Genomic DNA, 13,316 nt, shown 5'->3' with positions numbered 1-13,316 from the left:
ATATGTATATACAGAGAAAGTGTCATTTTTGCTACTCCCTATTCTTAATACCACACTTCCCTGGTTTTGTTAAATTTGTTCATTGTGAAGTTAAAAAAACAAAACAGACTTCACGTTGCATAAAGACAATTCATTGATCTCAGCAAGTTGAACAGGTCAAGTCAGTCAGCCAAATTCTTATTCCTTTTTATGAACATTGAAGAAAAGAGGTGAAAGAGAGTGAGTACAAAGAAGGCTTTTCTTCTTCGGGTCAACATGTTTTAACATTAAATGAAGAATTGTGCAGGATATTTTAATATTCACATCAGTCATAACTTTAAAGAAGACAGATGGAAAACTTCATAGAACAAGTTCTCTAACATTGCATACTACTTGAGAGGATTCAAAGAATGGAAATTGGAGATGGGATTCTCTTTTAAGTAAGAAAGCCTTTTAATGATAATTAAATAGAATGATAATTATTCTTCATTATAGGTTATCAAATATATTACCAAAAAGAACTCTATAAGGAACAATGAAACTAAATATAGTCCTCCTGCCATAATACCATAATAACCATGAACCCATTCAAGGCAATTATTTCTGATAACCCTAACCCTTGTTACAAATGTCATCTGTATTGTTATACAAGTAAAAGCAGCTGTAAGTACAACTGTTATATACTATGCTATGTGTCGATGATAAACAGCCTTTCCATATTGTACAATCTAGATAATTCTAATTCCCGACATTGCTAGATTTGCCTTTTACTTAAATGTTGAAAGAAAAGTACATTGGTTCAGTCTATTATCAATTATTATGCACCTTACTATAAATTGATTTCATAGTTCTTCATTAATTAAGACCAATCACTTTGGTTCAAATTAGCATGAAGTGGACTAGTCAATTCAACAGCCCTTCTCTACCTCTCTTTCCCATTTTAAGATTGTGCCTTTCAAAAGCTAATTATGATGGACAAATGACTTTTCTAACCCATATAAGGCACAATGCAGTGGAAGAGGGAATTTGGACAAACACCAAGTATGCATTCCTTCTTCTTAGCCAACAAAAATAATTCCACCTCCCTTCTTTTTGGATTACACGTTATATTAGTTCTTTTCCTGTTTTTAAGTCCAAGCCACTGTTCTCAGTTGTATCACTTGTTGTAGATAGTATGATTACTTTGATTTATTTGAATTGTCGTAATCACTGTATTTTTGAATATGTATATGTGTGTGTGTGTATCCTTACAAAGCTGGCAAGCTTTTTTTTAGAAGATAAAGAACTAAAGTCCTGTTCGGTCATTGCTATTTCTGAGATATGACACATTTTGCAATTTAGACAATCGTTTATAGAATCAGGGTACATAAAGAGTACTAGATAAGTTAATTTTGAATAAGAATGTAAAGGCTGATGTTGATATAATTATATTTGATAACATCTCAAAAGAAAGATGTTGGAAATGAATTAGACATTTCAATTTTAAATGCAAATGAGAGACTGTTTGTAACAAGTTATTCTAACTCTTAAAGCTAAAGGGATCTGACTCCAACAGGTGACTACAGTAGTTAGAATGCACAAATAAAAAAAGGTGTAAACTCCTGAAAGGACAGTAAAATTTAAATAAAAGGAATAAGAAGCACTCCTAAAGTGCAGTACTCCTGCACTTTATTTACATAAGTGCCACTGAGTTCAACTATTTTTTTCTAAGTAGTCATATTAGAATTATAACCTAAATAAATTCAATTAACTATCCACATTTAATTATTTAATTGCTCAAGTAATTTGTATACTGTTAACTCCTCAAATGTAAGGCTGTTTACAATTTTCACAAATTAAAACAACATATAACATCTATACAATTAAATATATATTTACTACTGTCTTCCAATTAAAAATCCTTCTCTCCAAAGATTTTTCAGAAAGTAATTCTTTTCTTCCATTTACGTAAAGATCAGAAAGGTGGAAGAAGCTATTTCACGGTAAAAAGTTATTACAGATAAGGTTATTTTTCCAGGTCCTAGTTCCCTTGATTTATCAAGAACTAGTATCTATTGTAGTCTCTTCTGGTTATACCATGTAAGGCATACAGCCAGATAAGAAGGTATCTGGCTGCAAAGGTAACTGGAGACTCAGGTGGCAAACACTTTATAGGTAATCACAGCATCTTGAATAGGGCCAGGAACTCTATTAGCAATCAGTGCAGTTCCTGCAAAATAAATATTATTCTGCTGAACTGGCTAGCAAATGAACAGCAGTATTAGCATTCTATGTCACATGCAGCTTCCAAGTTCTCCTTAAGGATAGCCCATGTAAAGTGAATTACAGTAGTTTAACTGAGATATAAAAAGGGCATTTGCTGCTTTTAATGTGCTGGTCCAGGAAAGGATACAACTTAGAAACCAGCAAACCAGACTCACATTTTTTTTGGCTAGTTTGCACCTGAGTCTTGTAAAAAGAGTCAGAGAGAACTCTTAAACTGTGTGCCAGTTCATTCAGGAAAAGTTCAGCACATGGAATTAGGAAATGTGTCTGCCAATATTAGTTCCTTCTTGCTGGAATTTCATCTGAGTTCATAAACATTATCTATATAAGTATAGATAAGTATATTATCTATACTTTTAATTGTTTGCATGTGTTGATTCAGGAATCTTCTTAGGTGGTTTATCTCTTGTTGCTATTCAGTAAAACAAGTAAAACAAGGATACCTGGATCAATATCCAAGAAGCTGCTACTTAAGAGTGGCCCTAAGAAGTTTATTACTGTCTTCATATTCCAGATGTGTCCATTGATTCACTGGAAATTTTTCCAAGTGCCTTCTGGAAACCAACTGGATTGATAAATTTTATGAGTTAAACTATCTTAATGGTTGCATATGGTAGTGGGTAGATGCCACAAGCCTAAGATGTTAACTGTGCTAAAAGTCAATGCTAGGCCCAAAGTCATCCATCAGTTTTCTGTGCTGAAAGTGGATGAATAACCTTCATAGTTCACTAAATATTAGAAATCCAAAAGGTATCACCCAAAGGGACAATACAGACATGCAAGGATTAATGTTCACGTTTATAATTTATATAGCAGTGCCACTGTCCTTATACAAGAGATGTGCATGGAGCCCTAATTCATTTCAAACATAGCCACCAATATCCCTTGAAAACTGACAAACCATTTTTGGTTCATTTGCAATAGTATTTTTATAAAGAAATATTATGATCTAATAACCAAAAGCACAATTCATCAAATTAATCTGGGAGAAAAAACTAAGTGAAAGAGGCCATATTCTTACCAGAATAATGAAGGTAACGGGACCAATAAAACTCCAGATAAAATAGTTGTCTACCTTGAGCCAGCAACTGTTGTAGAAAACAGAAAACAAAAAACAAAAACAGTCCATGAACAAAAAAAATATTATGAAAACTGCAAAAAAAACTAACTTTCACTGACTTCATGTTTATGAGACCTCTTTTAGCAATGGCATTAAGTGAACATCCATTTGAAATCTGTTTTTATAAATAATTTATATTTCTTTCACAAGTTAGATTTGGACTTTTGGAGAGGCTGGCCAAATCAGTAAAAGTGAAAATAGTTAATGAACAAACAGAATCTATACTATCTGCAATACACTATCCCATCCATCCATCCATCCACCCACCCATTCCTCCCCCTCTTCTAGTGGAAATAAAGTTATGTGTTTGTTCATAAAACATTATTGGTGTGGAAATCTGAACATAAAACTATAGGTAAACACATATTTTATGCAACCTTGTTATGTTATTCATCTTATTTTTGTGTTGATTACCAACTTTTATTTTCAAATTTATCCAAACTAGACATTTCCTGTTGAAGGACTATTTACAAACCACAGCCTCATAATAAAAAAATAGGTTTGCATTATTATCCACAGTTCTATTTATGTTTTTGAGACCGGGAATCTATCTAACCTCAACACACAATACATAAATCCTTTCTTTACCATGATTTATTTTCATCTCACTCTCTGTCCCTTTCTACTTTTTGTTCTATTAAATCAAATTGAGAGTTGGTAGCAGGAAAATAAAGAAAATGCTGAAAAATTAAGTTAATAAACAGCATGGTAGATGAGGTTCATCTTCTTCAATTTTTTTCTCACATGGGCCATTTTTTGTGTTTCTGACACATATGTGGTCCATGTCCCTGCTGCACAATGCCTTAAAATTTGCTATAGTACTATTTAATTTATTGTTTAACTATATAGCAAGAAGTAGATCCGAGTAAACTTGGCTGATAAAAAAAACCCAAGCTACGTCAGACCTAACATGGAAGGGAAATTATTATAAAAGCCTCAAATTCAAAGTTTGACTAGGAAGCCAAAAAATCCCCACATTTCACTTTTTCCATGAAAACAATATGAATATGTCTATTCAACCACAAGGAATTAAGCTTAATTCAGCTTTATTATCTGATCATCACAAACATACCTATCAGAAATTTAGAAAATAATTAGACATCCTACTTTTTCAGCAAAAAAGTGCATTACCAATAAAAAGCCACCATTCCCAATTGGAAATTCAACAATTAAAAAGAAATAGCATTTAACTAAATTAAGCATTGGCTATGAGGACTCAATTCATTTAATGATTCACTTTTTATATATTTCAAGAAGCTCCCTAATGAATAACTTTTGTCTGTCTTTCATCAACAGCAAAATTAAACAGACTTCTTGTATTAAACAATATCTGACCATGCTGCAAGTATTTAACCAATGGACAAAGCAAGTACTATTGGAAGGCATATTTATGCCTTCAGTTATATAAATGCTCAGTAATATATTCTGTCTACCTTTTATAACTTTATGTAATACTCTATTTTATAAACAGAAAGACAATGCCTAATTGTCTTTCTGTTTATAAAATAGAGTATTACATAAAGTTTGTACATACCTGATAAGATATAACCAAATAAAAAATATATGTTGATACTCAGTTATCATTGTTCAGAGGATATCCTACCAGATGACCAAGTGAACAATGATAAAAATAAATAAAACTAAGGCGTTATATTTTGCAATAATATAATTTGATTTCAGCAAAATTCCCCACACTTATTCTTTCATGTAAATTCTATTGGGATGATAAATAAAAGTAAGCAGGATTTACTGTGAATGAAGGCAAATATACATGTCCCAGGATAATGATGCGAGATTAAATTCGGGTTGGTCACTTGGACCAGAGTTTACTCTTTCAAGCTTTCAGATTCATGCTGGAACCCATCTTGTCTCTAATGGAATATCTGCTTTGGGCTGTTTGGCATATTGATGGCTGGAGATTGATTGCTGCTTCCTTGTGCTGCCAATCCCTCGGCTCCTAAGTTTTTGATAACTCACTGGTAGCCTCACATTGCAATGAACAAGGACACACATTTAATTTCACAGGGACAAAGATCATTGGACATGCAGGTACAAAGATAGCCAAGGAAATGATTGAAGCTTGGATACAGCCCCCTTATCAGTAAATAGGAATGCTGATTTACCACCAGCTTATCAAATACTTAAGAACTGAGGGCTTGGCAGCACAAAGAAACACCAGTCAGACATCAGCCACACAATACACAGAACAGTCCAAAGCACGTATTCCAGTAGATGGAAAATTCCCTTAAAATGGGCTCCATCATGAGTCCAAAAGTTCAGAAGAGTAAATCTCTCGTCCTGGTGACTTACCCAAATTCGATTTCACAATATTTGTTGTCTTTGGAGCTCCCCCTTCAAACAAAAATATTCCTTTTGTCTCAAAGGTGCTTTTCAAGAAGCAACAGATAAACCTCCAGGTGGCCTCAACGACTCTCTAAAAAAATGCAAATGACCAGCTTCTGCAAGGAATATAAATCCTTCCATTTCCCACCATCCAGCCAGTGGTGAAGAAACTTCTTGGATGAGAAGCAAAGCGTCTTCAAAGAAAAAACAGAAAGTCTTGTTGCCTCTTGAAAAGCACCTTTGGGACAACCATGACCTGGATGACTGAGAATCTTCATAGACAAATATTCCTTTTCTTCTCTAATAATTCTACCCAGCTTCTTTTAATGTAAGTAGATACAGAGTAAAATAATGCCATTATTTACAATCTGGAGTGTATAAATCTTCTATAAATAAAAATTATAAAAGACTCAAATAGAAGCACATTGCCATTCCCTATTAATAATGTCTTCAGATATTTTTTTACTTGTTGTGTTTCATTCACCATTTATTTCAGCAGGCTTGACTTTCTGTCTGACAGCACACTCAGGTAAATAACCCAAAATACTAGTTGCTAAGCATATACTTACGCATTCTTTGCTCCATAGCTTGTATAGTCAATAGCTGCTGAAACACCAACAACAGTTGCAGGAAAGAGATAGCCAGCAACATAATAGTACTTCTTCCTGGAATATTCACTTTCAAATACTTCTACTAGCATAAGATACAGTTGTACCCCTTCTAGGCACATCCATGCAAAGGCTGCCAGGAAGAAAAAATGTAAGAGGCCTGCAAATATGGGGCACGCAATCTGCAAAGAAACAGAAACAATCAAATGCAAACTACTTCTTCCACCTTTCTTGTTTAGTCTGACATTTACAAAAATAAGAGCAGGGGGTTCCAACCCAGTGCTCAGATTTTAGAAAGAGCGTACTATACATAATCTTAGTCTGAGACAACCTTTCCAAAGCAAGATGTTTCTATTCGGCATGGTTAAATATCTGTGTGTTCTCGGTAGCTGTACCCTGTCCTTTGTTGCACTCTGTAAGTTAAGATATGGAAAATATGTGCCTGTTCACATTATTCAGTGTAATGGAATATCAAGTATGGAAAGCAGCCTATTAATTTTGGGTACAGAAATCTTAACAGTCTGCTGCAAGGCTTATACTGCAAATGATTTGGTACAGAAAGATAATAAAGAAACACTGCGGCTAAATGTATTATTTATAACCTGTTGAAAAAAGGAAAAAAAAAGAATACGCCATTGCAAGGAATTCCATTTCCTTTCGTATTCAATATTTTTTTTTCTTTTCGACAGAAGACTCAGGCTAAGAACGAAATCCTTAAACTTGAGGAAAGCCTATTTTAGAAAAGTTGGAATTCTGTCTCAGGTCTTGAAATTTAGGTCTTCCATCTTGAAAAGTGAAGATAATAAAAAGTCCCTCATTCTTTTCTCAACTTCTTTTCCTTCCCTTAATTTCCTACTTCTATTTTTCTTTGTATTTTATACAATTAAATAAATAAATAAATAGGGGAGGGGAGAGTCCCCCATTAAGGGAGAAGGGCGGTTCAGAAAATTTAAAAATAAACAGGACAATTTCAACCTTATTGCATCATTTAGATTTATAATGCACCTATATCATGCCAAGAAGATATAACTCTGTACAGATGGTCCTTGACTTGTGATCAGTCATTTAGTGACTGTGCAAAGTTAGGAGACTTCCCCAGGGCTACTTACTCAAAACTTTGAACGCGGATTCAAAGTTCTGACAGCCTCTCCCAGTCACATGATCATTTTGGATGCTTGGCAACCGGCATTTACAGCCGTTCTACAGTTACAATGACAGCGATTTACAATGCCACTTATTTCCAGTGTCTGGTGGAAAACAAAGCTATTGCAGACAACAGATTTTTTTTAACAACCAGTATTTAATGGCTATGGTGATTCATTTAACAACTGCTGCAAAAAAACCACCAAACCTCCATAAAATCGGGTGCAGTCACCTGGCAACATGCTTAATAACTGGCATGACTTAGGGTTTAAATTGCAGGGTCAGTTATGGTTTTAAGTTGAGGACTACCTGTACTACAAAATCCCTAATAGGGATTTAAGTCTTTAACAGTACTGCTTTGGTTTTACTCCTATCAGCAGTACTGCTTCTATTTTATTCCTATAAATGTTACTTTATTCGGCTTGATTCAACTTCATTGTTCATTGAGGACCACGGAACTTTCACAGGGAGCTGTATGCCAGTATAAATGATTATTGCAATGCTTGCTATTTGTGCATGTAGAATCTCTGTCTCTGAAGAAATACATATGCATGACCCTAAATCAGAATAATGTGCCTGCCTAAGGCCTTTCAAGTCAACAGTTTCTGTTGCAGTACTTTTTATCTCCTACATCATGCCAGAGTGTTGTTAATTAAAATAGCTATAGTTTTAACATGACTTAAATCTGGACAACGCTGCTTAAAAATAAATAATTCTCCTTTAAAGAAATTAATCTTTCTGGCACGAGAACATCTAGACAGCCCCTTCCTGCCTTCTGGTGCTTTTCAGATGAGTGAATTCAGTTTCAAGCATCCTGGAAGCTATTCAGTTAGAGAATCAGATCTAAGGGGTAGAATAATAAAACTGGTTGTTTTACTGCAGAATGATGGCTCCCTTTTTCTCTCCAAGAAAATAATTTAAATCTCTGTTTAAACTTGTTCCTAAGAAATTTATAATATTTATGGATGTATACTAAACCCAATTAATTTCACCAGTTTTCTTGTTGCCGATCGTGTTTTATTTTCTATTGTTGTTTACTTGATCATCCAGTTTGGAGGGAAAACTGAGGTTACAAAATAAAGAAATCATTTTTTTTTAAAGAAAACAAAGACCTGCACATGTATACAAGTCTGGAAGGCTTACCTTATATTCGGTTTTATCGATGCCTATTAGGAAAATAAATTCAGCAATGAGGAGGTTAATGCAAAGGTTCTTGTGAATTGTGTTCCGATCACTTTGAAGGCCACGGAAGAAACAGAAAGTAAAGATGCAAATTGCCAGGCAGACAAGGGAGATAACAATTCCTACCCAGGTGATGACAGTGAGGAGTAAGCCATGCATTCCATTTGGGTACTGGAAGTAATGAAGATGGAGAAAAATTAGTGTCATTAGTGACTAATGGATAAGTAAAATACCTGATTCACATCTAACATGAAGGTCTCGTGACTTTGTTTTATGCAACAGCTTAGCTGGTAAAAAGACAGATTCGTTTTTCATTGGAAATGCAAATTTGCACTGACAACAAAGAGAGAATGAGGTAGCCCAACTTATCTGTTGGTCTGTCCACAAAATAAGTTGTAATGTGCTCATTATGGAAAAAAAACAACTGATAACAGTCATACTAAAATAAACAATATAAATATTAGACTGAAAAGACACATTTTGGGAAATTGTTATGTTGAGTGTACAAAGAAAACATTGTTTATCATACTAAGGGAGGTTGTAGTACAATGGAATTCTTTGGAAAATGTACTACCCTTAAATAAAATACGTATTTTTAAACATTCCAGTTAAGTAAAATATATTACTGGCCAGATCTGCATATCACATCATAACAAGCCATTATAATTTATAATTGATGTGAATCTAGCTTTGGTGCTTTGCATAGTTCATGATTTAATGCTGCATAGGTATGCATTCAGTATTAGTTTAGTCAATAAATAATGGTTTCAAAATTGTTATTTATTAATATCCGAACCTAACCAGTAAAAGAAGAGCTATATTTTATTGTTATCTTCACAGTAGTATTTGGTAGGGGATGAAAAATCAGCCCGATGGTCTCTGATATGTGGGATAACATGAAGATTAGTTCTTTCTCTCTTGCTCTTTAGCATTTACATAAAGCCAATTATTTCACATTGCCACCCCAGGTTGTATGTGCTGTTGGTGTCGTATTCTGGGACCTGCAGGTTATCATAGCTTGGATAAAAGAGAATAAACTGAAGCTGAACAAAGTTGCCATTTGTACATCAGGGTTCTCTGTTAATGCACAGAACTATCTCTTGATAGACAGCCACTAATCCATGAAGGAGCAGGTTTGGGATCTAGAGTCTTTCTGGATTCATGTCTCATTCTGGAACAATAGGTGGAGGTTATGGAATAACCAATTGGTGGAGGTTAGGGGTCTTTGCCCAACTTTGGCTGGTGCACCAGTTGCATTCCTAAGAGATACAATAACTCATCAGATTACCATCCAGGATTTGATCTGAGGCTGCCCTTAAAGGCAACTTGAAATAGATTGGATTGTAAGTTTACTGGTTCCTGGAACAGGAAGCAAAAATCAACAATTCTGGAGGACCTATGCTATATGCAACTGCAAGTTAAGGTTCTAGACTTCATGGCACAAAAAGTCTGAGTATTTGCAGGACCACCAGTTTGAAACAGAATCAGCCTGAACCACTAGATCAAGGATGTCGAACTCATGGCCCAGATGTGTCATGTGCTGGCCACGCCTACCCTCTTTTTAGTGAACTGGGAAAAAGATGTGATATGTCACATTATGACATGTCATCATGAGTTTGACACCCCTGAACTAGATCAAGCATAAGCAAGTCGTGGAAGGGAAAGGGCTGTGCTGATAAATTAAAAGTAATTTGGGTCACAAAGGAATAGCTATTGTGCCAATTAGCTTGATTGGATAGAGCTGTTTGGCCATATCTGTTGGAGACCAGCACTAGATCTAGTAAGGAGCAACTGCTTTTAAGTCTCACAAGTCTGATAGATAAATAGGACTGAGACTAGAAAGCATTGCTTATCTGGGATGGCATTAATACTCTACAATGGCCTAATACTTTACAATGGCCCGACAATGGCAAAAGATCAGATTGTCCACTCCTCTGCTGGCTTTTAGGAAATTATTGAAAATATAATTATTCTGGAAAGCATAATTTATGTTTTGTTCTTGCTTGTTATTTTTCTGTCTTCATTGGGTTAAATGTTAAAAGTTTCTGTACAGGCAGGAACTGTGTGCCAAATAAAACAAATTCTTTATGGAATAGAATCAGTGGTGGGATTCAAATTTCTTAACAATTGGTTCTGTGGGCATGGCCTAATTTGTGGGTGTGGCTTGGTCATGTGACTGGGTGGGCCTGGCTTGGGTTGGTGTGGCTTGGTGGTCACGTGACTGGCTGGGCATGGCTTGGTGGCCAGGTGACTGGCTCAGCGTGGCAAACCATATACAAGTGGTCCTTGCTTAATGGCGGGTTGCTTAGCAAGTGTTCTAATTTACAACTGATCTCCCCAGAGCTACTTGACCTGTTTTGGGAGTTTTGACAGCCACACACACACACACACACACACACACACACCCTTCTAACCCTGCTATTCTATGATTCTGTAAGGATCTCCTGCTGGAAGATGGGGTTGGACTAGATGACTTCTGAGATCCCTTGCAGGCCAGCCCTAGATTGCTGTGCTGCTTCAAAGTCTTCTGAAGCCAGGGTTTGTGTCCTTCCTTCCTCTCCTTTTCTCTCCCTCCCTCCCTCTCTCCATGTACTTATCTATCCATCCATATATCTCATTAACTTTCTCCTCCCTCCCTCCCTCCCTTTCTTTTTCTTTCTTTGTCCCTTCCTTCCATCTTTCCCTTTCTTTGTCTATCCCTTTTCTTCATTTCTTTTTTCTTTCTTTCTCTTTTCTCTTTTTTTCTTGTCTCTCTCTCTCTTCCTCTCTCATTCCCCTTTTCTCTTTCCCTCTTTTTCTCTCTTTCCCTCTCTCTCTCTGTCCCTCTGTCTCTCTCTCTCTGCCCCTCTCCCTATATTCCCGTCTGTCTGTCTGTCTGTCTGTCTCTCTCTCTCTCTCTCTCAAAGCCGTGGCTGGGTCACGCCAGCCAGAGTTCCTTGGCGCTCTTTGCTATTTCTTTCATTTCTTCTTTTTGGAATCCAGACTGGCTGAACAATGATTGTCAGCTGCAGTGGAAGTGTCCCTCTGGGCAACCCTTCTCCTCCTTCTCGTCTCACGACTGGCAGCTGTGGTGGGTCCTGGAGGGTGTACACGCATGGGGAGACCCTCCTCAAGCGAGCAGCCGTCCGCCCCGCACCCAGTTTTGCTGTGCTTTGGCACTTGCTTGAGGAGTGTCTCCCCATGCATGTGCACCCTCCTGGCCCCACCACAGCTGCTGATCACGAGAGGAGGAGGGGCGCCTGAAGGGATGCTTGCACCGCGGCTGGCAATCGTTTTTCGGCCAGTGTGGATTCCATAAAGAAGAAATGTAAGAAGTAGTGAAGAGCACCAAGGAGAGCTTGCTGGCTTGGCCCGGCCACAGCTTTGAGGCAGACATACACATACACATACACACACACACACACACACACACACACACACAGAGAGAGAGAGAGAGAGAGAGAGAGAATGGGGAAAGAGGGGAAGATAGGGACCCGGCCGCTTCGCTATTCCCCACCATTGCCCTTCTCAGGCCAGGCGAGGGAGGGTGAGGGGCAGGGCCAGCCACTTCAGGCAAGGTGAAGAGGCGGTGACCAAGCATGGGCGAGTAGAAGCCTGGGAGTGGTGGCTCCAGGCTCAGCTTGTCTGAGGGGCTTGGAGGCCAGACGGCCTGGAGTGGCTGATCTGAAAGAGCATTGCACTGTGGGTTCACCTGAACACCCACTTCTTTGGTGTTGGCTTTACAGACCCGCGGGCTGAGGCCTGGGCTGATGTGTGACAGCAACGCCTTTAGTGTCCAAATAATCTGGTAAAGACACTGGAGGAGTCGCTCAGGTAGACCTCCCCCATCTGCAGTCCTCCTCCTGCAGAAAACGGCAGTTCCCTGACCTAAGAAGGCAAGGAGCTGCGGCTCGGCTCACCCAATTCCTAGATCTATCCTGAATGGTCCCAATTCAGTGTGGAGAGGGTGGCTCCCGCTGGCAACCCCCCTTTCCCTTGGTGCTTTGACTTTTGTGGTCCGCCAGCCTGAACACTAGGTCAGACCACTAGAAGGCCACTTCCCTGCTTCTCAGCGGTGCTCCTGTGCCAGCCACTGCAGGACCCTCCACCTTCTTCCCCAACTTCTCCCTCAACTTCAAAATGATGGCGCCTGTTGCCGACACGGGTGTGACTGGGTAGGCATGGTGGGGCCGATCAGGGGTGATCGTTCCAGGTCCAACAAAGGGGCTGCGGGCGTGGGAGGGAAGGGGTGGCAGGTAAAGGGGCCATGAGGGTGGCAAAATTGTCGTGCTCCCTGGTCAGCCACTCCCACATCCACCCCCCACCAGCAAAGCCCAGCAGCTGTGGTGAATCCAAGCTAAATTTCGCTGTACCAGAGAACATGTGGAGAGGCTCATGTTCTCCTGCTTCTGGAAAAGCAAGAGACTCTTTCCCGGCTCAGTGAAAAGTTTGGAAGTTCCCCTCCAATAGGAAAATGGGCAGCTCTAGGAGGCACAGAAGCAGCCCAGTTGAATCCTGTTTCTCTTTACCACCTGGAGCTGTGCCTCTTGCTTTCCCAGCAGCAGGAGAACACAAGCCTCTCCACATGTTCTCCAGTACAGCAAAATTTAGCTGGGTCCCCACCAGTCTGCATCTCGCCCCCTGCCTGGATTCACTGCAGCTGCTAGGTCTTACCTGCTGGGGGTTAGGGTGGCAGG

At 38.5% G+C, this 13,316-nt stretch overlaps 1 protein-coding gene across 18 annotated transcripts in view; it reads right to left on the bottom strand.

Moving 5' to 3' along the window:
• ADGRL2 (adhesion G protein-coupled receptor L2) overlaps positions 1–13,316 on the bottom strand; it is a 361,637-nt gene that overhangs the window by 25,490 nt on the left and 322,831 nt on the right. For all 18 annotated transcript variants that reach the window (XM_087930083.1, XM_087930085.1, XM_087930086.1 and 15 more), the window contains 3 exons: positions 8,602–8,811; positions 6,277–6,497; positions 3,266–3,332 (listed from right to left, as the gene is read on the bottom strand). In XM_087930083.1, the coding sequence (XP_087786209.1) occupies positions 3,266–3,332; positions 6,277–6,497; positions 8,602–8,811 (498 nt within the window). The remainder of the gene's footprint in view (positions 1–3,265; positions 3,333–6,276; positions 6,498–8,601; positions 8,812–13,316) is intronic.

This window comes from Pseudonaja textilis, chromosome 3 (genome assembly GCF_049901715.1).
Source record: "Pseudonaja textilis isolate UNSWEBS1 chromosome 3, rPseTex1.2, whole genome shotgun sequence".
Taxonomy (NCBI): Eukaryota; Metazoa; Chordata; class Lepidosauria; order Squamata; family Elapidae; genus Pseudonaja; species Pseudonaja textilis.
This window is presented reverse-complemented; position numbering and strand designations above follow the sequence as displayed.